We start from the raw sequence: 25600 nt of genomic DNA on the forward strand, positions 1-25600 counted from the left end.
AATGTAGCAACCGCGTTTGAAAAAGACATATGCACCCCTATGTTTATCGCAGCACTATTTACAATAGTCGAGAAATAGAAACAACCCAAGTGTCCATCAGTAGATGAATGGATGAAGAAGTGGTACATATATACAATGGAATACTACTCAGCCATAAGAAAAAGAAATCCTACCATTTGCTACAACATGGATGGAGCTAGAGGGTATTATGCTTAATGAAAAAAGTAAGGGAGAGAAAGATAAATACCAAATGATTTCCCTCATATGTGGAGTATAACAACAAAGCAAAACAAGGAACAAAACAGCAGACTCACAGACTCCATGAAGTAACTAGTGGTTACCAAAGGGGAAGAGTGCAAGCGGGCCAGTGAGGAGGGAGGGAGTAGGGAATTCTGGCTTATCATGATTAGTGCACATGGTGTGTGGGGTGTCACAGGGAAGACAGTGTATCACACAGAAGACAAGTAATGACTGGCATCTTACTACACTTTGGATAGTGACTTCATTGGCATATGGGGGGGATTTGGTAATACGTGTGAATGTAGTAACCACAGTATTTTTCATGTGGAACCTTCATAAGAGTGTATATCAATCATACCTTAATTAAAAAATTAGGTTAAATCAAAATTTTAATATTTGAGGAATAATATTGTGTACTAAACTCATAAATGAAACAAAGTAATTCTTTTTTTAAATAATTTTTCTTAAGGTATGATTGATAAACACTCTCATGAAGGTTTCACATGAAAAAACAATGTGGTTACTGCATTCACCCATATTATCAAGGCCCTACCCTAATGCAGTCACTGTCCATAAGTGCAGCAAGGTGCCACAAATTCACTATGTGCCTTCTCTGTGGTACAATGTTTTCCCTATGATCTCCCACACCATGTGTACTAAACATAATACCTCTCTATCCCCTTCTCCCTCCCTCCCAATCTGCCCTCGCACACCCCTCCCCTTTGGTAACCACTAGTTCATTCTTAGAGTCTGCGAGTCTGCTGTCATTTTGTTCCTTCAGTTTTGCTTCATTGTTGTACTCCACAAATGAGGGAAATCATTTGGCATTTGTCTTTCTCCACCTGGCTTACTGAGCATAATGTCCTCCAGCTCTGTCCATGTTGTTGCAAATGGTACAATTTGTTTCTTATGGCTGAACAGTATTTCATTGTGTATATGTACCACATCTTTATCCATTCATTTACTGATGGACACTTAGGTTGCTTCCATATCTTGGCTATTGTAAAAAGTGCTGCAATAAACATACAGGTGCATATGTCTTTTTGAATCTGAGAAGTTGTATTCTTTGGGTAAATTCCAAGTAGTGGGATTCCGGGGTCAAATGGTATTTCTATTTTTAGTTTTTTGAGGAATCTCCATATTGCTTTCCACAATGGTTAAACTAGCTTACATTCCCACCAGCAGTGTAGGAGGGTTCCCATTTCTCTGCATCCTTGCCAGCATTTGTTCTTAGTCTTTTCAATGTTGGCTATCCTTACTGGGTGAGGTGGTATCTCAGTGTGGTTTTAATTTGCATTTCCCTGATGACTAGTGATGTGGAGCATCTTTTCATGTGTCTGTTGGCCATTGGAATTTCTTCTTTAGAGAGCTGTCTCTTCATATCCTCTGCCCATTTGTTAATCGGGTTATTTGCTTTTTGGGTGTTCAGGTGTGTGAGTTCTTTATATATTTTGGATGTTAACCCCTTGTCAGATATGTCATTTACAAATATATTCTCCCATACTGTAGGATGCATTTTTGTTCTGTTGATGATGTCCTTTGCTGTGCAGAAACTTTTTAGTTTGATGTAGTCCCATGGGTTCATTTTTGCTTTTGTTCCCTTACTTGAGGAGATGTGTTCAGGAAGAAATTGCTCATGCTCATATTCAGGAGATGTTTGCCTATGTTGTCTTCTAAGACTTTTATGGTTTCATGAGTTACATTCAAGTCTTTAATCCATTTCGAGTTTTCTTTTGTATATAGGGTTAAATAATAATCCAGTTTCATTCTCTTGCATGTAGCTGTCCAGTTTTGCCAACACCAGCTTTTGAAGAGGCTGTCATTCCCCATTGTATGTCCATGGCCCCTTTATCATATATTAGTTGACCATATATGGTTGGGTTTTTATCAGGGCTCTCTTGTCTGTTTCATTGGTCTGTGGGTCTATTCTTGTGCCAGTACCAATTTGTCTTGATTACTGTGGCTTTGTAGTAGAGATTGAAGTTGGGGAGCATAATTCACCCTGCTTTATTCTTCCTTCTCAGGATTGCTTTGGCTATTTGAGGTCTTTTGTGGTTCCATATGAATTTTAGGATGATTTCCTCTAGTTCATTAAAGAATGCTGTTGGTATTTTGATAGCAATTGCATTGAATCTATAGATTGCGGGATGGCCATTTTGACAATATTAATTCTTCCTATTCATGAACATGGCATGTGTTTCCATTTTTTGCTATCTTCTTTAATTTCTCTCATGAGGGTCTTGTTTTCAGAGTATAGATCTTTCACTTCTTTGGTTAGGTTTATTCCTCAGTATTTTATTCTTTTTGATGCAATTGTCAATGGAATTGTTTTCCTTATTTCTCTCTCTGCTAGTTCATTGTTAGTGTATAGGAATGCCACAGATTTCTGTGTATTAATTTTGTATCCTGCAACTTTGCTGAATTCAGATATTAGATCTAGCAGTTTTGGAGTGGATTCTTTAGGGTTTTCTATGTACAATATCATGTCATCTGCAAACAGGGACAGCTCCATACCACTGAAAACTGCTCGTCAAGAAAAGGAACAAATTATTGATAACAACTTGGATGAATCTCCAGAGAATTCTCAGTAAAAAAAGTCAATCCCACAGAGACCTTGGAAACCATGGTTGATGATGACATTTGCAAAATGGATCCCATAGTCATCACTTGGAGGGGAAAGGCCAGGAATAGCCAGCCAGCCCACATCTGACTATGAAATAAACAAAAAATAAACATTTAATTTTTTTAAAGAAGTTAATCCCAAAAGGCTACATACAATACATAATGATTTTGAAATGACAAAATTGTATAAATGAAGAACAAATTAGCGAATCCCAGAAGTCAAGGACTCAGGTGGGGTAGTGAGGTAAAAGGGAGGTGAGTGTGGTTATAAATGAAAGAAACAAGAGTATCCTTGTGGTGAAGTGTTTGGTATATTTTGAGTGTGGTGGTGGATATGTAAACCTACACATGCGATAAAACTGAATAGAAAAAAATGAATACAAATGAAACTGGGGAAATCTGAGTAAGATAGGTGCATTGTATCAATATCAATATCCTGATTGTGACATTATAGTATAGTTCTGCAAAATGTGGTCTGGTTCCACATCTTCCTGTGTGCCTGGAGTGAGTGCCTCATGAGGAGGAAAAGAAAAGCAATTAGGAGATATTTGAGGATGTTCAAATTGTACAGACTGGAATAAGTATTTGGAAAGCTTTCTTGGATCTCCTGTTCTAGAAATTTGCCTCCTACCTTATTATAATAATGACTTAAATTGGTGTCTTTTAAAAAAAAATACAAGTGTTTTCTACTATGAAAACAAATCATATTCATTATTTTTTGTCCTCTAAAGTGCAAAACTAAAAACACCACTATAATTCCACCACCCAAATAAAACGTTTTAACATTTCTATCCCTCATAATCTTGTTTCTGTGCCTCTTTTTACAAAACATATCTTTATTTAGCAATTGCTGTTTTATGTCCTGCTTTTTTCACTCAGCGTCACCGCCTTTCTCCCCATATTTTTCAAAGACATTCTGAATGGCTACGTTAAACTTCATGGTGGAATTATTTACTTTCCAACTCCCCTGCATGACTGCAGAATGTGCATCTCTCTCTGTGCAGAATGTTTCGCCCACAAAACTTTCAAACATCTTCCAGAGAACTACTGGGCCACCTTTCAAGTCTCAGGTACTCGATACCCTCTCTCATCCAACCCACTGCGCCTATTTCCATAGGGTCTATTTTCCAGAGTCCGCGCGTCGGTCACTTTCCAAACTCCCGGCGCCCTCCGTTTCCCGTAGGCACGTGACGATGTCACGCAACAGCATTGCTTGTTTCCCTGGTGACGGTTGCTGGAGTAGCGTGGGCAGGCGTCCGGAAGAAGTGACCGAGCTGCGGCGACCCTTGAAGGGAGGAGCGGAGTGACTGCTGTAAGTGCCGGGAAGGGCGGAAGGTCCCGGGCCGGAGCCCGGGGAGTCCGCAGCTCCTGGGGCGCCAGCGCCGGCGCCGGAGCGCACACGTTCGCCCGAGCTCGCCGCTACCAGCCAGAAGCTCCCCGCAGGCCGGGAGCCTAGCTAGGATACGCCCTTCGCGCAGAGCGCCTCCCCTCTCCCTGCAGACACATTTTCCGCGCCGTACCGGGATTAGTGAGACGCAGAGGGTGGGCCACCTGCCCAAAGTCACAGAGGTGATGGCATAGTAAAAAACCCGACTCGTTACCGCCTGACCAGTGCCCTCCTCTGGTCTCTGCTACGGAGCCGGCCGGCGTCACGCGGAAAGGCGGAGCGGTAGCTCTCCGTGCTGGCGGTGTCCCATGTCCTGCGCGCTCCCTGGGCCAGCCCCCACAGGACGGGGGCTCCGAGGAGTGAGTCCCCTCACAGCTGGAGCGAGTCCAAAAGCTTTTAATTTGAATGAAGTAAAGGATGTCCATTCCCGCCCGGCAAACCAGGCATTTGTACCCCAACCCCAACCCCATCCGTGCGTTTGTGCTGGCCTGGCAGGCAGGCAGTGAGGTTTGTCCCGCAGTTCAGGGCGCCCTACCAGTGTTTCCGGGGCGTCTCCTCTCCATCCCCAGGACTCCAACTGCTGCTGGGAAATCTCTCCGAGAACTTAATAAAAAAAAGGGAGGCAAGCTTGCGGGGGCAGGGAGGCTCACGCCTGGAAAGGGCCCCAGTCCTTCCTCCTCACCGGTCCCTGTCCCCGAGGCACTCAGCTGCCTCTGGGACTTTGAGTTCACCATAGAGAGCAGTGTGGTGGGTGGGTGCCGTTCCCCCCACTCCATGGCTCTTAAGTCCTTCCTGAGCAGAGTTCCTTACATGCAGCTTTAGCCACAACTTTTGTTAAAGGAATTATTAGTAGGCCTTATTTCTTAAGGCATTTTAGATTTACAGAAACATTGAACAGAAAATACAAAGTTCCTGTATATTCTTCCCCTTTTCCCCCATTATGAACATTTTGCATTGGTATGACATGTTATCTTTGATAAACCTATATGTTGTTAACCTAAAAAGTACATTAGGGTTCACTTTTTGTGTTGTACAGTTGTATGAGTTTCACCAAATGCATAATGTCGTGTAGCCACCAGTAAAGACCAAAAAGAATAGTTTCACTGCCCTCAAAACCCCCAGTGCTCCACTCATCACTCCTCCCCTCGACCCAACCCCCAGCAACCACTTGTCCGGGGTCAGGGAAGTTGCCACATAAATACTTTGGGTAGAACATTTCAGCAGACGGAATAGCTTGTATTAAAGAATGCAAGTTTGATGTGTTCTTGAAAATGAAAGATGAGTTAGGAGGAGATGCAGATCACACTGGGCCCTGTTTTTATGCTGAGGTGGGCATGGTCTGGCTGCTGTGTTGAGACTAGACTGTGGGGTTAGTGGCAAGGGCAGATGCAGGGACCTGAGTTGGGAGGCCATAGTAATGATCCAAACAGGAGATGATGGTTCTTGGCCTAGGATAATTGAAGTGGAAGAGTTGGGAAATATTCAGGTTCTGGATATATTCTGAAGGTAGACCAAGAAGAGAGTTTGCTGATGGATTGGATTTGCAGGAGGGATGGAGCACACCGATCATTAGGGTCACTGCCATTCTTCATTTTGCCACAGAGCCTTTGCACAGGCTGCCCCTCTGACCAAAGTGCTCTTCCTACTTGTGCTTTAGGTCTCAGCTCACTTCCTTGGGAATACTCTCCCGCAGACTATGTCAGACTTCCTGATAAAGGCTCTCAGCACCATGTATCTTTCCTTCACAGCATCACAGTTATCATTTTATCCTTATTCTTCTGATCATTTGATCAGTGTCTGTCTCCCCCACCAGACTATAAGCTCCATAAGGTCAGAGCTCTTTCATAGCTCTTAATGCAAGGCCAATAAATATTTGCTAAGTGAGTCTTTAACCCACATCCTGCATGAGCAAATGATACCAAGTTGAGTATTTTTAATGCTGTTTGCTTTAGGGACAAAATTGCTGCTGTGATTCCTTTATTCATTCATGGCACGAATGTTAACTTAGCACCCACTGCTCACAGTGCTGTCCTGTCCTGCAGAGATGAGATTCAGAGATGAACATGACAATTTCTATCTTCAGGGTGGGTGGAAGGTGACAGAAACTCTTCCAATCACCAATCTGAACTCCCCAAAATATAAATGACAACCACATAATTGCTCCTAATTTTAATGTATACCAACCACATTGTCATGGAAGTAATCAGGAATCAGATAGGCCAAGTGGTGTTCTGAAAAATTTAGTTTTAGCTTTATTGTTATGTGCTTTTAAAAAGAAAAGTTTTCCTTTCTGGTTCCTGGGAAAAAGCATCTCCAACTGAGATTCACATTGTTCTTGGTCAGGGGTCTAAAACAGACTTGCAGTTAAGGTGTTAAGAAGATTAGGAAGAATGAAATGGGTCTGGGTCCCATTTCAGAAGGTCCCTGGCATTTTCTCTCTTCCTGCCCCTGTGGCCTCTATCCTGATCCACTCCACCCTGCCTCTCCTTTGCTCAGAATCACACTTCTGTCCCCATCTCTACCTGGTGACATCTACTCATCTCTATCTGCTGCTGCCCATCTCATCTTCTTCCATTTTCCTTTTCCCTCTCTCCTACCTCCTTGCCAACCTCCTCACTACTTTTGTCAACACCTCAGGTCTCAGCCATCTGAGACTCCAGTCCAACTCACGCTCATTAGCCCCAGACCCACCCAGCCAGCTTCCCACCGAGCATCTCCATGTGAGAAGTGCAGTGAGTCTTAAATCCAACAGTGCCTGGCACCAGGCTTGCCTGCAGCCTGGAAAACTGCTCCTCTGCCTGGATCCACCATCTCCCCCACCACTCAAACCCAATCCCCCTAGATACCTCCCTCCTCCTTTTCGGCATCCCATCTCTTCCATTTGGCAGAGATTCCTGTTCCCATTCTCCATACCCACTGCCACAGCCTTAATTTGGGACCACATCCCTTCCCAGAAATATGCTACCAGCATACCCCTTGCCTCCAGGTTCACAAAATGCAAATGTGATCCTTGATCCTGTCTGCATCCTCTGAACATCCCCAGCACCTTCAGGATGAAGTCCAGGTTCCTTAGATAGACTAGATAAGACCATCTTTCCAGATCCTCCCCAAACCTCTGGCCATCCTCCATCTTTCTCAGTTCCCCACAGTCCTCATATTCTCTCTGCAAACGATCTTCTGACAGGACAGCACTTTACCCCCCATTCAGAAACCCTTCCTCCCCGACCTTAGGCCAATTCTTCAGCACTCCACTACAGGCTGACTGGGGTGCCTGCTTCTCCTGCACTTATCACCCCTCATTCTCAGCCCCAGCTCATCATTATACTCACCTGGGAAACTAACACTGGACAGATGCCGAGGCCACAGCCCACACCAATTAAATCCAAACCTGTGCTGGCCACATTCATAGCACAGAGCATGTGCTAATGCCCTGGAGGCTGAGCTGGACCAAAGGTGTCCTGTCACTGCAGGTTTGCTGTCCATCTCCTGCAGGCTTGGTTAGGCCAAGGACGCCATTTCATGAGATGAGAAAGATAATAGCCAAACTGTCAGGAGTGCTTCTGTGCCAGGCACCATACTACATACTTCCCATGCATTCTCTGATTTAATCCTTGTAGTCACCCTATGAAGTACAGAACAATTTCATACTGAAGCACAGAGAGATAAGCAGTTTGCCCAGAATGCAGTGTACATCCAAGAAGTACCTGTTCCCCAGTGACTTCAAGTGCACATTGGGAATAGAAAAGGAAACAGGTCTTACAAGTTACTGTGTTCATTTATTTACTCATTCATTCTTTCTATTATCCTTGAGTACATATGACATTCATTTAGTGACACTTATACAAATATTAATTGAAGGCCTATTCTGGGCAAGATGCTCAGAATTAAAAAATAAGTAAGACTTAAGACCCTGGCTCTGAGGAGCCCTTTTAGTAAATGGAAGGAATAGAAATAAAGTCATAGACATAATATATTAAAGTAAGTTGAGTGATCAAGAGATGTCCCATTGGGCATTCTAGAAGGCCACAGAGCCTCCAGGGGGATTCTAAAGGCTAAATGGGGGTTTGTGGGAAGGAGAAAGTAGGCAGTGGATTGCCAGGGAGGAAGGCATTCCAGGTAGGTAGAGTGGCTAAAGCAAGCCTTTGAGATGCCTCCAGGCTTGAGACTTAGCAGGGGTCACAAACCCAGAGATTTTCAGGGGCTGATATGAAATAAAATGGGTGAATCCATCAGGTGTAAGAAAAGAACAGCATTTACAAACAATGATAACAGGAGGATGGGCGAGCTCCAGCATTCGGGAGTGGTAGGGATGCTGGTTGAGTGGAGAGAACATACCCTGCCCAGCAGCACGGAGCCTCTTAGGATCTGGTTTTAGAAAGGTCCCAGATGGTTATGGGCCGTATGGATCCAGGAAGCTAAGGTGTGAAGCAAGTAGCTAGAGAAATGGGGGGCACTGAGGGATACTGGGGTGAGCAGGCAAGAGGTAAAGTACAGAGGAGGTGACCTTGAGATGTGAGGCAGTGGCTGCAGAGGCTGGAAGCAATATGTCATTGGGCTTGGCCAGTGTGTAGGCCCCACGGCTGGGGAAGGCTTTCTGAGGACATGTCACAAGAATCACTGTGAGGGACAGCACGCATCTGGATGTGGGGAGGGAGTGGATAGGAGTCCACAAGGCAGATCACCAGGAAGGGAGAAAATACCATATTTTGTTCCTATTAATGTATAGCTGTCAAATTGTTTCACACCCTGCTTTGAGTAGCATTTGCCCCTCACAGCACACCTGTGGCCTCCATGTCATCATCTCCTCCTTACTGAAGAAGAAACCGAGGCTCAGAGAGATCTCGAAAGTATTTAGACTCACACCACTGGTACAAAGCCAAATTCACCCTGAATCCCAGGTGCTATCTCAGCTTGGGCCAGGCTGCTTGTACAGTAGCCCAGACCAGCAGAACCCATCACCCAGGCTGCACCCTGACCAAGGGCTCCGAATCCCTGGTTGTGCGACCCAGGCATCAGTGTCTTTAAAGCTCTCCACTGGTGGTTCCAGTGTGTAGGACAGGTAGGAACCACTGCCTCACATGCTGGTCATGGCCTCCAAGCTGCTTTCCCAACTTGCTGTTGACCCAGAGTGATTATTAATAGCTTTTCCTTTCATTCTCCAAAGTGACCCAATTTGGAAAAGGAAATGTATGGATGTCCTTTCTTATAATGTACAAAAATAGGAAGTCATGGGATAAATTTATTTTTAAACTCAATTAGTTATATCTTCAAATTAATAGGCTCAGTAAGGTTTTCTTCAATAGCTAAACACCTTTGCAAGTGAAATTCTTCTAAATCAGGTTGGTGAACTAAGGCCCACAGTCTAAATCCAGCTTACTGCCTGTTTTTGTAATAAACTTTTATTGGAACACAGCTACGCCCACTCACTTACATCTTATCAATGGCTACTTTCTACTGCAATGGTAGAATACAGTAATTGCAACAGAAACCATATGACCCACAAAGTCTAAAATATTTGCTCTCTGGTCCTTCACAGAAAAAGTCAGATTTGCCTAAATTTACAATGTTGAGCCCCATTGTAAGACATCTGTGGTGGAGACTTAGCTATGGCCGTCACACATTCAGCAGTGTTATCCAGGAGTTCCTGCAGTTTGAGGGTCCCCAAGACCACCCTTACTTTCCATGATTTGATTGAAGCATCCACAGAACTCAGAAAAGCCATTATATAGTTACAGTTTATTATGATAAAAAGGTACAAACTAAAATCAGCAAAGGGAAAATGCACACAGAGCAGAATCCAGGAGACACCAGGCACAAGCTTCCTATTGTCCTCTTCCAGGGGAGTCACGGGAACAGTGCTTACCTTCTCCCGGCAACAATGCATGGCAACATGTTCAGAGTATTGCAAGCCAGGGAAGCTCACCCAAACCTTGGTGTCCAGGGTTTTTACTGGGGGTCAGTCATATAGGCATGGCTGACCTCTGTCATTCAATTTCCCAACTCTTCAGAGGTCAAGCTTATGCTATGTGGCCCAAGCCCTCATCATCAAATCACATTTAAGCACAGACTACCTGGAGTGTCTGTGAATAAAGCGTCTTTGAATGAAATGTCTAAGAATAATGGGAGGATATTCCAAAGGCTTAGAGGCTACCTCCTAGGAGCAGGTCAGGGACCAAATCTTTCCTTGGAATGTGCGGAATGTGGACAACCCAGACTTACTGTGTTAATTCTTTACTTTTACTGGGCAGAGCTATCCTATGAGGAATTCCAAGGTAATGCTGTCTCCTCCTTTGCTACAACAGGCTCCAGGGCCAGGCTGTGGGCTCAAGCCTTAGCATGGAACCACCTGGGCAGTGTTAAAACAGACCCATGCCTGGCCACTACTCCAGACTAATTAAATTGAATTCTCCAGGGCTGGGGCCTGACATCAGTATTTTTAGACTGCATCCCTGGGATTCAATATTAAGGCAGGTTTATCAGCTTAGAGTATAGGCTCTGGGAACATCCCTGTGGACAGGGTGGAGATAAGTACAATGGAAAGGTGTAGATGGGGCAGTTGGGGGTGTTCAGGCAGGGAGTGTGTTTTTCCTGGAGGGTCGGAAAGGACATGGGGTTCATGCAGGGGTCTGGAGGGGTTTGTAAGATTTAAGTCTTGGGGAAGGGTAGGAGAGGTGTAGTGGGAGAAGACCAAGGTGACACTAGAACCCAGTACTATAAAGGGGAAAACAGGCTGGAAGAAGAAACTGAGGATAAACCTCCCAAAGCCTTTATTGCCTTTGGACTTGGCTTTTTGGCTAATGGGAATCTACTAAGCTGTTTTGCACAGAGGTCTCTCAGGCTCAGAGCTGTGCTTTAGAGAAAGTAGTCCTTCAGCCAGTGCAGGCTAGACTGCAAGTGAGGTGGGAAGAGAGAGGGGCAGCAAGGACAGCAGGGACCTGTTTAAGTAGTTCTGGGGACAGAACCATCATCATATACTCCTTTCATGCCTGCTAGATAGGAAGCCTGTTATAAGTCCTGAGGATCCAGCAGTGAGTATCACACAGTGCCTGCCATTGTGGGGCTGGCAGGAAAGAGGGAAGGAATCAACAAACAAACAAATACAATGCATCAGGTGAAGCTGAGTGCTATGGAGAAAGATAAAACAGGGTAAGGGGCAGGGGGCATGAAGGGAGGAATGCCTTCCACAATAGAATGGTGAGGAGAGTGTCTCTGGTTAGGTAAAATTTGAGAGAAGTGAACGTGCTGGATGTCTGAGTAAAGAGCATTTCATGGAGAGGGAACAGCAAGTGCAAATGCCCTGAGGTGGCCTGAGCCTGATAATGAGAGTAATTTCCATGGGCTTGGAAATATGGGGACAGATTTAAAGACATTTATAGAGAATCAACAAGATTTATGAATAATTGGATGGTGAGTGGATGATGTGATTTTTTTTTTTTTTTTTTTTTTTTGAGAGGGCATCTCTCATATTTACTGATCAAATGGTTGTTAACAACAATAAAATTCAGTATAGGGGGGTCAATGCTCAATGTACAATCATTAATCCATCTCAAGCCTAATTCTCGTCAGTCTCCAATCTTCTGAAGCATAACGAACAAGTTCTTACATGGTGAACGAATTCTTACAGAGTGAATAAATTCTTACATGGTGAACAGTACAAGGGCATTCATCACAGAAACTTTCGGTTTTGATCATGCAATATGACCTATAAACCATCAGGTCAAATATGAATATTCATTTGATTTTTGTACTTGATTTATATGTTGATCCCACATTTCTCCTATTATTATTATTATTTTTATTTTTAATAAAATGCTGAAGTGGTAGGTAGATGCAAGATAAAGGTAGAAAACATAGTTTAGTGCTGTAAGAAGGCAAATGTAGATGATCAGATGATCAGGTGTGTGCCTATGGACTAAGTATTAATCCAGGCTAGACAAGGGCAGCAAGAGGATGATGTGATTTTAGTTTGGTTTAAGGAGGGATGCTTAACACTGGCTACACTTTAAAATAGTGTGGGGGCATTTAAAAATTCCAATGTCCATGCTCTATTATGTGAAGCTCAAAAGTAGACAAAACATCCCGACTGTATGAGGAACTCTGCCCCTCTAATAATAAGACAACATAATTTAAAAATGGGCAAAAAAAATGTGAATAGACTCATCATAAAAGAATACAGGCAAATGGCCAGTAAGCACATATGAAGATGCTCAATATGATTTGTCATGAGAGAAATACAAATTAAAACCACATTGAGATACCACTATATACCCACTAGAAGGACTAAACTTTAGGCTGACCATACTAAGTGTTGACAAGGATTTGGAGCAACTGGAACTCTCATACACTGCTGGTGGGAATGTAAAATGGCACAGCCACTCTGAAAAACAGTTTAGCAGTTTCTTATAAAATTAGCATAGATTCACCATACATCCTGACATTTCCACTTCTAGGTTTTTACCCAAAAGAAATAAAAGCATATATTCACACAAAGATTTTCTTGTATATGAATGTTCATATCAGCTTTATTCATAATGGCCAAAAATGGGAACAACTCAAATGTTCAATGACAGGTAAATGTATGAACTGTGGTCTAGCTATACAGTGGAATACTACCCAGCAATAAGAAGGAATGAACTGATGAGATGAAATCTCTAAAAGGTAGTATTAAGAAAAAAAATCAAACACAAAAGACAACTTACTGTATGATTCCAATTACATGAAATTCCAGAAAAGATAAAACTGTAGTGACCAAAAGCAGATCACAGCTTGCCTGGAATTGGGTCAGGCAGGACATTGACTGCAAAGGGGTACAAGGGAACTTCTTGATGTGGTATGAATGTTCTGTCATTGTGATGGTGGTAGTTTGCACATGTGTATGTATTTATCAAAGCTCATTTGCACACATAAAATTGGTGTATTTTACTGTAAGTAAAGTACATTTCAATAGAGCTGATTGAAATTATAATAGAAAAACTCATCTTCAGTGGCAGTCAGAATAGTGGTTGCCTTGGGGGACAACTGACTTGAGCGGCCATGAAAGAGCCTGCTCAGGGGTAGGAAGTGCCCTACCTGTCTGGGTTGGCACCACAAGGGTGTGTACTGATATAAAGATTCATTGCACTACACACTCAGGATTCATGCACTTTACTGTGTATAAATTATACCTCAATTAAAATTATACTTCAGCTTTTAAAAGTAATAATGTCTGGGCCCCATTCCTAGAAATTAGAACTTAATAGATCCAGGGATGTGCCCAAGCATTTCTATATCCTAGGGACTCCTAGGAGATTCTAATGTTCCACCAGCTTTGAGAGTCACTGTTTTTAGGGACAGGAAGGAATGAAGTGTTGAGTCCAAGTGATGGGAGTATTCTGATGCCATTCAAAGTCTGGCACATTTATGGCTTGGGGAGGATGGTCCGCTCAACTTCGGTTTTCAGAGGATTTAAATTGAGGGTGAATCTTCTGAGCTTCTAGAGGGATCCATGCAAACCTAAGCAGAGTTGGAGGCTGTAGACAGCTCTATGTGCTGAGCACTCTTGGGAAATGTGTGTTTCATGGCATTTGCTTCAGCTTAGGCTTTTCTTCCAACTCCTAGGGCAAGATGGCAGCAGATGAAGGCTCACAGGATACCTTGCGGCTCCAGTTCAAGGCCATGCAGGAGATGCAGCACAAAAGGTTACAGAAGCAGATGGAGAAATGGAAGGAAAAGGAACTGAGCCTCAAAAGCAGAACTGATGACCACAAAGAGCCCTTGGAGATTTCCAATGGCCTCAGCCTTCTCCAAGCTGGGGAGCAAAACTCAAAAAACAGCTTTGAGCAGAGGTAAATGCAAGTTTGAACTCTCCTGGCAGCACTGCAGGGAAGTAGGGATGGTGGGAGAGAAATGATTGCAGACAGACAGTCAGGCTGACTAGTGTGTTTATCAATTGAAACACAGAGATTTTGAAACAGAGGCTGTCATTGAAGACTCTTGCATCTGATAGAAGATCTGTGCTCCTGTGGACGTAAATTGATATGAAATGTGTTTTAAAATCATTGAAGTTTTGAAACTCACCAGGGTGTAGTTTACTCACCTGAATTTTTTATGCAGTCTATCTTTCATGAAAACTGTGTTTGAGTTTCTAAAGAGCTGGTGGGCTGACTCAGGATGACCATGGCTCCAAACCTCACCTGGGACTGTTCTTCATGCCAGTTTCCCCTTCCTGACCCATAGTGACATATAAACATACCTGTCCAAATAAGTTCTTGATGGGTTCCTTGCTTTTTCACATTCGGTGAAGAGGTTGAAAGGAATCCAGAATCTTCTCTTTTTGCTCTAACTTTGACAGTGTCACACAGATGCATATTGATGTATACTGGTTATTAGAAGCAGGAGTCTATATTGATACAAAATCCTCTGCTAGTCAAAAAAAAAAATCACAAGAGTTGCTGAGTTCTCTCATGGCTTCTGGTTTTGCCCAGAATATGTTTTCTCTATCTTTAGATTCTACTTTTTATCACTTTTCAGTATTCAAAATGCTCTACTAAAAAATGCTAATTGGAAAAAAAATAAAGATTTCTCAAAAATTGCAAAACCTCCTATGTCTTCTAAATATTACCCCTAAATTAACTCCAGACCTATTTCTGAAAGCTCTTTCCCCACATAAGAGAAACTGGAATTGGTAGAGGCTTGAGCCATTAGTGGAATAGCAACAACAATAATGATAATGGCTGTTACCTAATAATTACTGTTATTTATAACTTCTGTAACTTACTTACTTTCTGCACAACTGTCTCTAGGGAGCCTATTCCATGCCTAATGGTAGACATGATCATAGACCCATCGGTCACATATTTCTCACATTTTAAAATTCTGTAAAGAGCCTGGCAACACAACTCCTAATACACAAAACCAACCACCCGTTCTGATTTTCTGTCCAGCATACCTGAAACCTGGAGACCTTGGTTTGACCTCAGGTTTAGACAATTCCTATGTGGTCTTCCAATATCTATATGTAGCTAAGACTATAAAGTTTCTTCAAAGTATCACTTTAGCCGCATTTCAAAAGTTTTGATATTTTGCTTCTGCAGTCAGTCTGTTCTAAATGCTTCATAATACACATTATGATTTCTTCTTAACCCATAAATCATTTAGGAGTACCTTTTTTTTTGGTCCCAAACATATGATGGGTTTCAGGTTTTATTTCTTGATTTTATTTTTTGCTGTATTTTTAATATTGATTTCTAATTTTAATCAATTGCCATTGAAGAAAAAGGTCTGTATGATGTTCACTATATGGAATTTGCTAAAATTGTCTTTGTAGTCTATAATATATTTTTATGCATATTTTTATGGATGCCTGAAAGGAGTATGAAATCTTAGGGTAAGGGGTTTGTATAGCTCTCTCTTGACTCCATAGCAAACAATGTCATTCAAAATTTTTTCTAATTTCACTTTGTGTGTGCATGCACACATGCATGTGTAATTCACTCAGTTTTGAGAACAGTATGGTAAAATCTGCTCGTTGAGGTTTCCTGTTTTGTATAGACCAATACTTATCATCACCCAGTGCCCGACCATGCACAGTGAACCGGTGGAGGCCTGACCCCTGCCCACCCACCCCTGTAACTCGGCCTTCACCTTGTAGAGTGCTTCAAGATGAGCTCGAACAGCTTCGCCACCAGCTCAGGGAAACAGTGGATGAGAACGGGCGACTGTATAAACTGCTGAAGGAAAGGGACTTTGAGATCAAACACCTCAAAAAGAAAATAGAAGAGGACAGATTTGCCTTCACAGGTATGTTGTGACAGTTCCTGCTCTTAAGTCCAGCTGATCTGGCCCCGCTGTCATTGTGCCCACTGGGCAGAACACACAGTAGGTTCCAGAGGACAGGTGCCCTAAGGAGAGTCCAGGGTCAGCAGGGGTCAAGCCTGTTCAGATGAGTCCTGGAAATGAAGGAGAGGGCAGAGGAAGAGAGCAAGCCAAGGAGGCCAGCACACCAAGAATGGGAGTACAACAGCAGGGGCAGCAGGGCAGCTGGGAGTGCTGGTGACCCACATGGGACTCATGACAAGGGTTCTCTGGGATGCATGATGCATGGTCTATGGGCCAGCAGGATCCATTTTCTCTTGGTGGTCTGGCTCAGATGTCGTATCATGGGTGTGAAAAAGCCCTGGCAGAAGCAGGCATTTACTCTACAGCACTTGCTGCTCCAAAAAGGTGGAGGAAACAGGAAGTTAGCTGTTTGGGGCTATTTCCTGGGACTGAGCAGAGACAAGAGTGGACCTTGGCCATTCAGGTCTGGGCTGGACCTAGGCTCTCCTGGTGGGGACCTTGGTCCTGTGGGTCTGGGGATGACCGTAGCCCTGTGGGTGTGGGTTTGGCATTGGCTCTGTGGTTATGAGCTAGACCTTGGCCCTGTAGATCTGGTGGGGACTTTGGCCCTGGTTGTCCTTTGTCCCATATATATCCATTGAGCAATTCCCAGGTGACTGACTAATAAACCGGAAATTTGGTGTCCCCAGTCTCAGAGAGCAACAGGCCTCACCCGACATCTGTTGGAGCATCTCTCCCTGCCTTTGAGAGCAATGCCTTTAAGGGTGGGTACAGATAGAGGTCCCGTGCTGAATTTAAAAGCAAGGGGAATTTGGTGACATAAAGGCCCTCGGTAGCCTATTGCTCCTCACTACATTCTTTGGCTTTTTCTGTCTGAAACAAAAACCACAATTAAGAGGAATCTCTGTGTTGTGAGGAAGAGCAGCACTCCCAACCTCCCTCAGGTTTCAGATGTGAAGGGGCAGCTTGCACTGTTGTAAAGCTGTAGAGAAACTGATGGGCTCCAGGGAGCCAGCAGGAGATGCCCACCTCGCTACTTCAGAGGACCAGGGAGACAGGCCCTGGGGCTTCTCCCTCTTTGCCAGCCTGCCCTGCGCTCTCTGTCTTTGCTGTCTCTGCCATCTTGCTCACCTCATCTGATTGCCAGTCCTAACTCACCTTTAAGATCTCTTAAATCCAGTCCTCACTCTGAAGTCTTGATTTCTGATTTCCAGATTCTCACTTTAAAGAGAAAACACTGACTGGCTCAGTTCATGTTTTCAACCAGGCCACAAGTGACACACTGCTGACAGCAGATAGACTGGTTTTCCTTTGGTTGGATTTCTAGTGATTGCTTTAGTTTTTTTAAAACTATATTTCTTTGTATAGATTTTTAGTGATTGCTCTAGTGATTAAAAAATACATACTTAACTTTTCAGAATTTACTGAAAATTAGTATTTCACCACTTCAAGTAGAATGAAGAAACTTTCCCCTATACAGATCCCTTTACCCTCCCCTTTTGTATTAAAGCTTTTATATGTACATCTATACATATAAATGTTATACCCCACCAAATTTTATATCTGCTTTTATACCACTATACAATACCATTATACATATTTAGACAAAAATAGTCTATTACATTTACTCAAATATTCAGCATGTCTGTGCTTGCCCATTCTCTGCTGCCCCATATTCATGGGGTTGTAGCTTCAAAGTGGGGCCTGGTTGGGAGAGAAGAGAAAAAAAGCGAGGTTTTCCCCATTCTCTCTGAGCCCGCATCCTGCCCTTTGAACTAGAGAGGGCTTCTCTTGGATCTTTTTCTAATGTCTAGTTCCAGGATTTGAACTGCTTTTGAGTCCTGGTAGGAAAACACAACCCAGAAAACTCACCACTGGACCATCTGTACTTCCAGGCATGGTTTCCTTCCCCCTGTTCTGAGCCCTTTCTCCTAATGTGTCCTCAGCAGATGAAAGGTTGCTGAGGGCAGCTACTCCTACTTGCCCTACTCATTGCCTGGCCAGGCCAGCAGCAGCAAGCCTGGCTTCATTAATCTGAAAACCATCAAGCACCTTCATTTACCTTCCACCAGCTGTCACTGTCTGTCTTGTGAGGCGCATCACAGTCATGTCAAAAAGTAGGCCTAAGAAGGTGCCTCCACCAGTCACCCACTGCTAGAGTATCGGAGGCATTCAAGGAACTTGCAAACTATCTAACTACACCTGCTGTCACACAGATGCGGAAACTGACCTCCAGAGAGGGCTAGGCACTGCCTGAGCTCTGGCTGCCTGCCCTTAGCACAGCCCCACGCCAGGCGGTATCCCCCATTTTATACCCTTCCAGCTCTCTCTTCTACAGCCTCCTGCCCTTGCCCACTGTGCTCCAGCTTCTCTGGCCTGCTTGATGGGCCTCAGATATTCCAAGCTTGCTCTTGCCTCCAGCCCTTTGCACTTGCTGTTTCTTCTTCTTAGAACACTCTTCCTAGTTGAGAGCACTCTTATTCATAGCTTGATCCCTCACTTCATTCACCCAGGTCTCTGTTCACATGTACCTTCTCAGAGAGGCCTTTAGAACCACTCTAAAATAGCATCACCCCCATCCCTCCAATCCTCTTGCCCAGCTTCAGTTTATTTCATAACACTTATTCCTCCTAGATACTAGAGTACATGTTTACTTATTTTTTTTGTATCTGTCTCCCCTGCTCAAATGTAAACTCTGTAAGTCTTTTTTACTAGCCATTGAATCCCTAATTCAGAGTGTTCAAAGCTTGGTAGAAATCCAATAAATATTTACTGAATGAATGCATGCGTTTGTATTGGTTAGATATTACCACAGAATTCTGTAAAAAAAAAAAAAAACAACCACATGATCTCAGTAGCATTCAGCAATAAGCATTTAGTTAGCTCAAATATTTAGGGGTTCATGGGGGATCAGCTGATCTAGGCCAGGCCTAGCCAGGGTGGTTCAGCTTTGTTCCACATGTCTTTTTCCTCTTCCTGGGACCAGACACCTGGCCTGGATATGTTCTTTTGGAGATGGCATAAGGAGTTTTATATAAAAAGCAAGTTTAACGGCACAAGTGCTTTTCAAGCCTCTATCTGCACCTTATCTGCTAACATCCCATCAGCCAAAAGAAGTCAGTGATTGAGCCCATAGTCAGGCAGGCATAGAGGGGTGGACGGGGTGCAGTCTCCTCACTGGAGGGCACAGCCAACTTGCAGGGTACAGGAACATCAACTTAACTCCCATAGAATTAGAACTCTGCTTCCTGATTTTTTGATTTTCCTAGAACATATTGAATCTCTAAGTGGCTGCATTTCCACTCATTAGAGTTGGGTTTCAGGGTGCCTAGGTATGTATTGACTCCCCTGAGCTTCTGCCCTTTTGTTAGGGGTCACACCAAGCAGCTTTAACTTTTAAAACCCTGGTGCTGTTGGCAGCATGGCAGGAGTTCAGTGTGTGAGCCTGTGATTTTAACTGACCTCGCTGTTTTCCTGCATTTTAGGGACAGCAGGTATGGCTGGGGATGTGATGGCCACCAAAATCGTCGAGCTGTCCAAAAAGAACCGGGTGCTGACAGCAGAGTCAGAGGGTGCGAAAAGCAGAGTGAAGCAGCTGAGCAATCGCATCCAGGAGCTGGAGGTGGAGGTAAAGGGCCTCGGTCATTCCTGCCTCTAGAGGGGACTCCCTGGACCCAGTGCCACTCCTCCAGAGAGAGAGCCACACCTAGATGCTTTGGGTCCTTCTGAACGGCTGTGGGTCATGTTTGCAAAGAGTTCTTCAGTCTTTGTACATCCTGAGAAGGCAATGTGTGTTGGGAAGCAAGGAGGGTACAGGACACAGAGAGGCAGCCCAGCATAATAGTTAGGACACAGACCTGGGTGTGTGTCTCAGCTCCACCACAGATATGCTTTGTGACTTTGAGCAAGTTATATACTTTCTGTGCCTCATTTTCCTCCATCTATCGTAATAATAGTGCTCACCCTAAGGTTTTCTAAGGATTCAATGACTTAACATTGTAAAATGCTTAGAATGATGCTTGACATGTAGTAAGCACTAAATAAAGTTTTGTTAAATAAGTTAACAGGGATCCTTGCTAATTTGAGGCTAGAGCCAGGATCATTCTCACTTTGTCCATCTTCCTCTTTTTGCTACCCTGTCTTCCCACAGCTAATCACAAACCCCTCCAGTTGAGCAAGGGCACAGCCCAAGCAGCTCATGGTCCCTTAGGAGCTTGAATGGAGTCCATGTGCTAGAGAGAACCTACATAGCTACTTCTTATATGGCTGGAGGAGCTGGAAGAGCTTAGGAAGCCTTCTCGAGTGCACAGTATGTGGTGGTGCTGGATTTCAGATCCACTTCCACTGCCTTCCAAAGTCCTCCCCAGTCACTATGCTTGGCATTGCATCAGAGCTTTGTTCTATAACATATTGTTTGAGAACAATCTCAGCTCTGTGGCAGGCCCTGGGGAGCAAAATAGGTGTGGCCCTTGCCCTCCTTGGAAACAGCCCAGCACCAATGGCCTCTTAGAGGAGGGGACATACACAGTGGGTGCCTGGAGAAGGGACCAAACTCCAAAAGGTTGGGGAGGGGTCTCCGTGCAGACGGTCTAGCAGGTACAGAGTCCCTGAGTGGGGAATAAGGCCTCAAAGGAGACCAGTGTGGCCAAGAGTGGAACAAGATAGGGTCAGAGAGGTGGAAGGGCATTCATACCCAACCTCATCAGACAGGGGATGGTCTTTATGTGAAGAACAGTTGGGAAGCCCTTAAAGGGTCAGTTGGCTGTCTTTACACAGTGATGTCTTGGCTACCAGGCTGTGAGCCCATGTGGCAGGCTTCTCAGTGTCTCTGGTCCTGTCTCCCTGTCTGAACACGAAGTCCCTAATTCCTTCACCCTCCACCTCCCAGACTGTTATCAGAACTCCAGGATACTGCAGACCGTGACTGCAGTCCTGTTATTTATTAAGCTGTTAGTGAGTCCTAGTGCTGCTCCGGGGAGCAAATGGGAAATGGGGTGACCAATACAGTCCTCTGCCATCACAGAGCAGTTTGTACAGGAGAGTTCCTCCATCAACGAGCCTTAAGTGAGCTGGAAGGATAAAGCACCAAGGTCAGCGACCTTGGTACCCAAGGCGGCACCAGAGAGAGCACTTCACTCAGACACCGTGGTTGTCGAACAGAATTAAATATTAAGTGAGGTTTGCTTTTCCAGCTGCAGGCCGCCCCAGCCAGGCTACCAGCCAAAGGCACCGCCAACGCAGGAGCCAAGCCACCAAAGGCCCAGACAGGAGGCGGAGCTGTGGTATGAGTTCTCTTCTGTCCTGGGGAGTCTGTGAGGTGGCTGTCCCTGGGCTCTGTCCTCTTTGGGCAGGTAGGTGCCTCTGCCCAGGGTCCACCTCCACCCCATCACTGAGCCAGTGTCCCCTGCCGCAGCATCCTCTGAGCTGCCATCCGGGAACAGTACTCAAGGGGATGACCTGAGGCCAGGAGTACCCCCGTGGAGGCCTGTGAGGTCTCCAGAGAGAGAGGTCGTGTTGGGGTGTGGGGGCCCCGGGGAACCCTGGAATGTCAGGGCCAGGGAGCAAATTCTGGTTCAGTTGGCCTCCCACTCTCAGCCTAGCCCTTTCCTTTACAGCATCCTCAGTGGGGAGACATCCAGCCCCTACCTTACCCCTGGTTCAGGGAGCTCACGTCTACCCAATGGAGCTCTGCTTTTTGGGGAGCAGTTCATATTTTAAGAAGTCTTCCTATTGTGGAGCTCAAAATCTGCAGAGTGAACATCAGGGCCTTGGGAACTGGGGCTTATGGCCCAGAGTCTGTTTTTCTAAGCCAGTGAGAGACAGTGAACCCAGCATGGGGGACGGCAGCTCGGGGAACGGATGGCCGTCTGGCTCAGCAGCTGCCAGGGGCCAGGGCAGGGGTTATGGAGCCCAAGTCAGGTAATAAATAGCATCAGTCTCAAGCACATCCCTGGAGGCCTCCCCAGGGCTTCTCTTGGGAAGCCAGACCAGCAGGGGCATCCAGCCCCACTGCCCATCCACTGCTCCTCCTTCGGCCCCACCTCCTCTGCTCCCTGAACCTCGGGACCAAGCCACCTCATGCCTGTCTTGAGAGAATTCAGTCCTTCTTGTACGGTGATAGGCCCCTCAGCTTCTGGGGGTAGATGCGGAGTGAAGGCTAGTCTTGGATAGACCTGTCTCATTGCCAGGAAGGTCCTGGAGGGGCTTGAGACTTGCAGGGGTGTCCCAGGGCACTGCTGACCCTCCCTGGGCCATCCAAAGCAGTGAGCACCTCTATGTCCCTCACTAGAGCTGCCCTTGATGGGAAACCGCCTGTTCAGTCACTTGTTGAGCCTGACAGGATTTTCTGAGCCTTGTGACACAGGGAATCAAAGACAGGGTCTCTGTTCATGGGGAAGTCCGAAAGGGGTGATGAGTAGACATACTGAAAAAAGGAAGGGGATAGGCCTTCAGAGAAAGCCCCAGACTCTGAGTTCACAGGGGGAGCACCCCCCACCTGAGGCAGCCAGGAGGTGGGGTGAAAGAGGGGTTCCCGAAGCAGGCCTAGTTGGAGAAGGAGGTTGGGGGCAGGCCTCCCAGCAGGAACCCCACAAGCTAAGGCTGGGAAGCCAGGAACACTCAATGTTCCTACTCTGTTTGCTCACTGGGGGTCAACTAAATAATGTTTGGCTGCAGCCCAGAACCCATGAGAGGGACATAAGCCAAACAAAGCTAGGGTGGGGTCACCTATGGAGGGAGGACTTGAATGGCAGCTGGAGCAGGAGTTTCAGCTTCATTCTGTGGCCACACGGAGCCTGGTAGGTTTCTGATAGAAGAGTGGGTGATGGGCTTGGGTCTCAATTCATCAACAGACATTTTTCCAGGGCATCTTCTGGTCAGAAAGACAACAAAAACAATGTTCCCCCACATCAGACTGTGAGGGCAGCCCAAGCCCGAGCTACACTCCAAGGCCTGGGGGCTCACTCCACAGCCTGACCCCGATGGCGAAGCACATTCCCGAGCGGAGCTGTGTGCCCCGTCTCCCCTGGGCGCAGAGCTCCCAGAAGCTGTGGTAAGGGCAGCACTGGCATCGTCTACCCCTCCATGGGCTGCATTTCAGTTATTCCCTCAAGGAAAGTAGTCCCCAGTGGGAAAGGATTATGCCAACCTCCAAGTCCCTCAGAAAGCCTGGAGGACTTCACCCTGGGCAGAAGCAGCTCTGAAGTGGCAGGGAGAGAGGGTTGGCCCAGTTGTCCAGGAGGGAGGACTGGGCCCGGAAGAGTGGCCGGGCTCCGGAGTTTGGGGGCACTACGAGGAATGGCTGCTCTTGCACATGGGCCCAGTCTTCACAAGAACACTGCAGCCTCCTGTACCAGCTGCCCACCCAAGCCAGGCTTGGCAGCCCCAGCATTGCCCTCTGCCAGAATCTGCCCCACACAGCATCCTTTACATGCATTATTTTATACCCCCACTTTACAGATGAGGAAACAAGGCTTGGAGGGGGTGTTGTTGCCTGGGTGCTAATCCATGCCCAATCTGTGTGCTCTTGCCATGACGCCAGCAGCCACAGCAGTTGTGTGGGAAGCTCATATACTCCCCCAGCTCCCACACCACCACCACCCATCAGAGCCCGTGGTACTCACAGCACCAGAGTCTGACAGGCAGGGGGCAAGTGCACAGCCTGGCGCGGCGGGAGACAGCACCAACCAGCAGTGAGGAGAGGTGGCACGCGGCCAGATAAAGGAATGTGTACACCCTCAGATAGATGTTTTTTTTAAAAAAGACACATTTGTGTTTTATATACAGTTTACAAATACTGTTCTCATTGGTCATCCTATCGGCCTCATGGTGGTGCTGTGAGGAAGCAGGATGGAGAGGCATTTTTTACCCATTCCACAGATGAGGAAACCAGATGAGGTCAGGCTTTCTGGACTGTGCATTCATTCCCTGACTGGTGGTGTCTGGAGCCTCTGGGGTCCATGGCAGGTCCCAGACCCTGCCTGGCTGGCTCTGGCACTCACAGGAGATTCTGCCTGTGCCTGACAGGGAAAAAGCAGCCGGCCACTGCAGTGCTGCCCTGTTTCCCAGAAGTTCAGCCCCCTGGTCTGTGAGGACAGGAGCAGGTGGTCTCTGCACTGCTGCCGATGGGACACTCAACACACTCACCAGCGGTCCTGCTGCTGTGATGCCCAGGCGTCAGCAGCACCTTGCAGTGGGACAGTCTGCTAGTGCAGGGGAAGGATTGGGCTTCTGATCCCACTTATGTCATCCCCAGCCAGCTGTGTGCCCAAGCACAAGTTGCTTCCCCTCTCTGGACCTTATTTCTATCCCTGATGGAAGAGGTTTGAATGGGCTGACCTTGGAGTCCCTTTAATGCCAAACTTCTGAAGACAAGAACTTCTGAAGACAGGGAAGTGGGCAGCACATTTGAGAAAAATTTATATCCAAATAGTTTAAATCAAACATTACTTTTTTAAAAAAGACATTGCTAAGAGTTCCAATAGGCAGAGTTTTCATGTTGCTGCAGTTCCTCAAGCCACAGAAATGGACAGTTTGGGGATTAAGCTGGGCCCTTATTTCTGTTCAGTGGACTGATTGCCAGGGAAGGAAGCCCACCCAAAGCCCAGGCTGATGGTTCCAGGAGAGGGAGCCCTGAGTGAGGATGGTTGTAGCCCACCTGCCCAGCTGGGGTTGCCGCTGCTGATGAACTAGTTCCCTCTGTAGCCCGAGGATGGTGTCACTGTGATGCGCAGCAGAGAGATTTCCCACCTAGGACGTGCCTGCGATCTGTGGAACTGCAGGCCACCTCCAAATTCTCCACCTCTGTGGCCACTGCATGCATCTGCATGAGTATAATACTGCACAAAAGCTCAGCCCCCAGAGTTAGGCTGCCAGGATGCACAGCCACACTCAACTTTTCCCACCAGGTACCCCAAGCCAAGGGACTCACCCTCCACCAGCTTCTGCTTTGTATGTATAAGGGGCTGACAACAGAACCTACCTCGTGGGGGCTTGTGAGGATTAAATGAGTTGCTCTATGTTGAGCAACTGAGTACAGTGCCTGACACATACCTGGATAAGTGGAAGCTCTTATTATTATTATTTGAGCATCAAGTGACTGCCTTCCCTCCTATCCTTCCACCAGCTGGACACCCCAGAGGTGAAGGTCTTGCAGGACAAGCTGGCGGCCACAAATCTGAAGATGAGTGACCTCCGCAACCAGATCCAGTCTGTGAAGCAGGAGCTCCGAATGGCCCAGAAGGTAGGACAGAGCCAGGGGTCAGGTCTTATTATATGGCTGGGACTGGGAAGAGTGTGGCTGGGACAATGGTTTCATTCAGGAGCAGTGCATGCCTGGCCCTGTGGGCATCATGCTGCTTGCTCTGGGTCAGGCTCCAGGTCTGGGGACTTCCTCCCAACAGCCTTTGATACAGACCGTGGGTGAGTGGTTGTGGGCTGCCTGAGGGGCCCTGCATATGTATGCTTGCGGTGGCCACCCGGCCTTGGCCAGAGGAGGACACTGTTACTTACCCAGGGAGAGTCCTTTAAACTTGC

General features: G+C 46.0%; 1 protein-coding gene across 5 annotated transcripts in view; it reads left to right on the top strand.

The window, feature by feature from the left end:
- Positions 1–767: 767 nt before the first annotated feature.
- CCDC13 (coiled-coil domain containing 13) overlaps positions 768–25600 on the top strand; it is a 51868-nt gene continuing 27035 nt past the window's right edge. The window contains exons 1-6 of one of the 5 annotated variants that reach the window (XM_017641661.3): positions 768–4174; positions 13847–14073; positions 15879–16027; positions 19552–19694; positions 21259–21348; positions 25191–25307. In XM_017641661.3, coding sequence (XP_017497150.1) covers positions 13853–14073; positions 15879–16027; positions 19552–19694; positions 21259–21348; positions 25191–25307 — 720 coding nt within the window. In that variant the 5' untranslated portion in view covers positions 768–4174; positions 13847–13852. The remainder of the gene's footprint in view (positions 4175–13846; positions 14074–15878; positions 16028–19551; positions 19695–21258; positions 21349–25190; positions 25308–25600) is intronic. The other 4 variants (XR_001850085.3, XR_012129577.1, XM_017641660.3 and 1 more) reach the window with 4 other exon arrangements.

The sequence above is a fragment of the Manis javanica genome, chromosome 3 (assembly GCF_040802235.1).
Source record: "Manis javanica isolate MJ-LG chromosome 3, MJ_LKY, whole genome shotgun sequence".
NCBI lineage: Eukaryota > Metazoa > Chordata > Mammalia > Pholidota > Manidae > Manis > Manis javanica.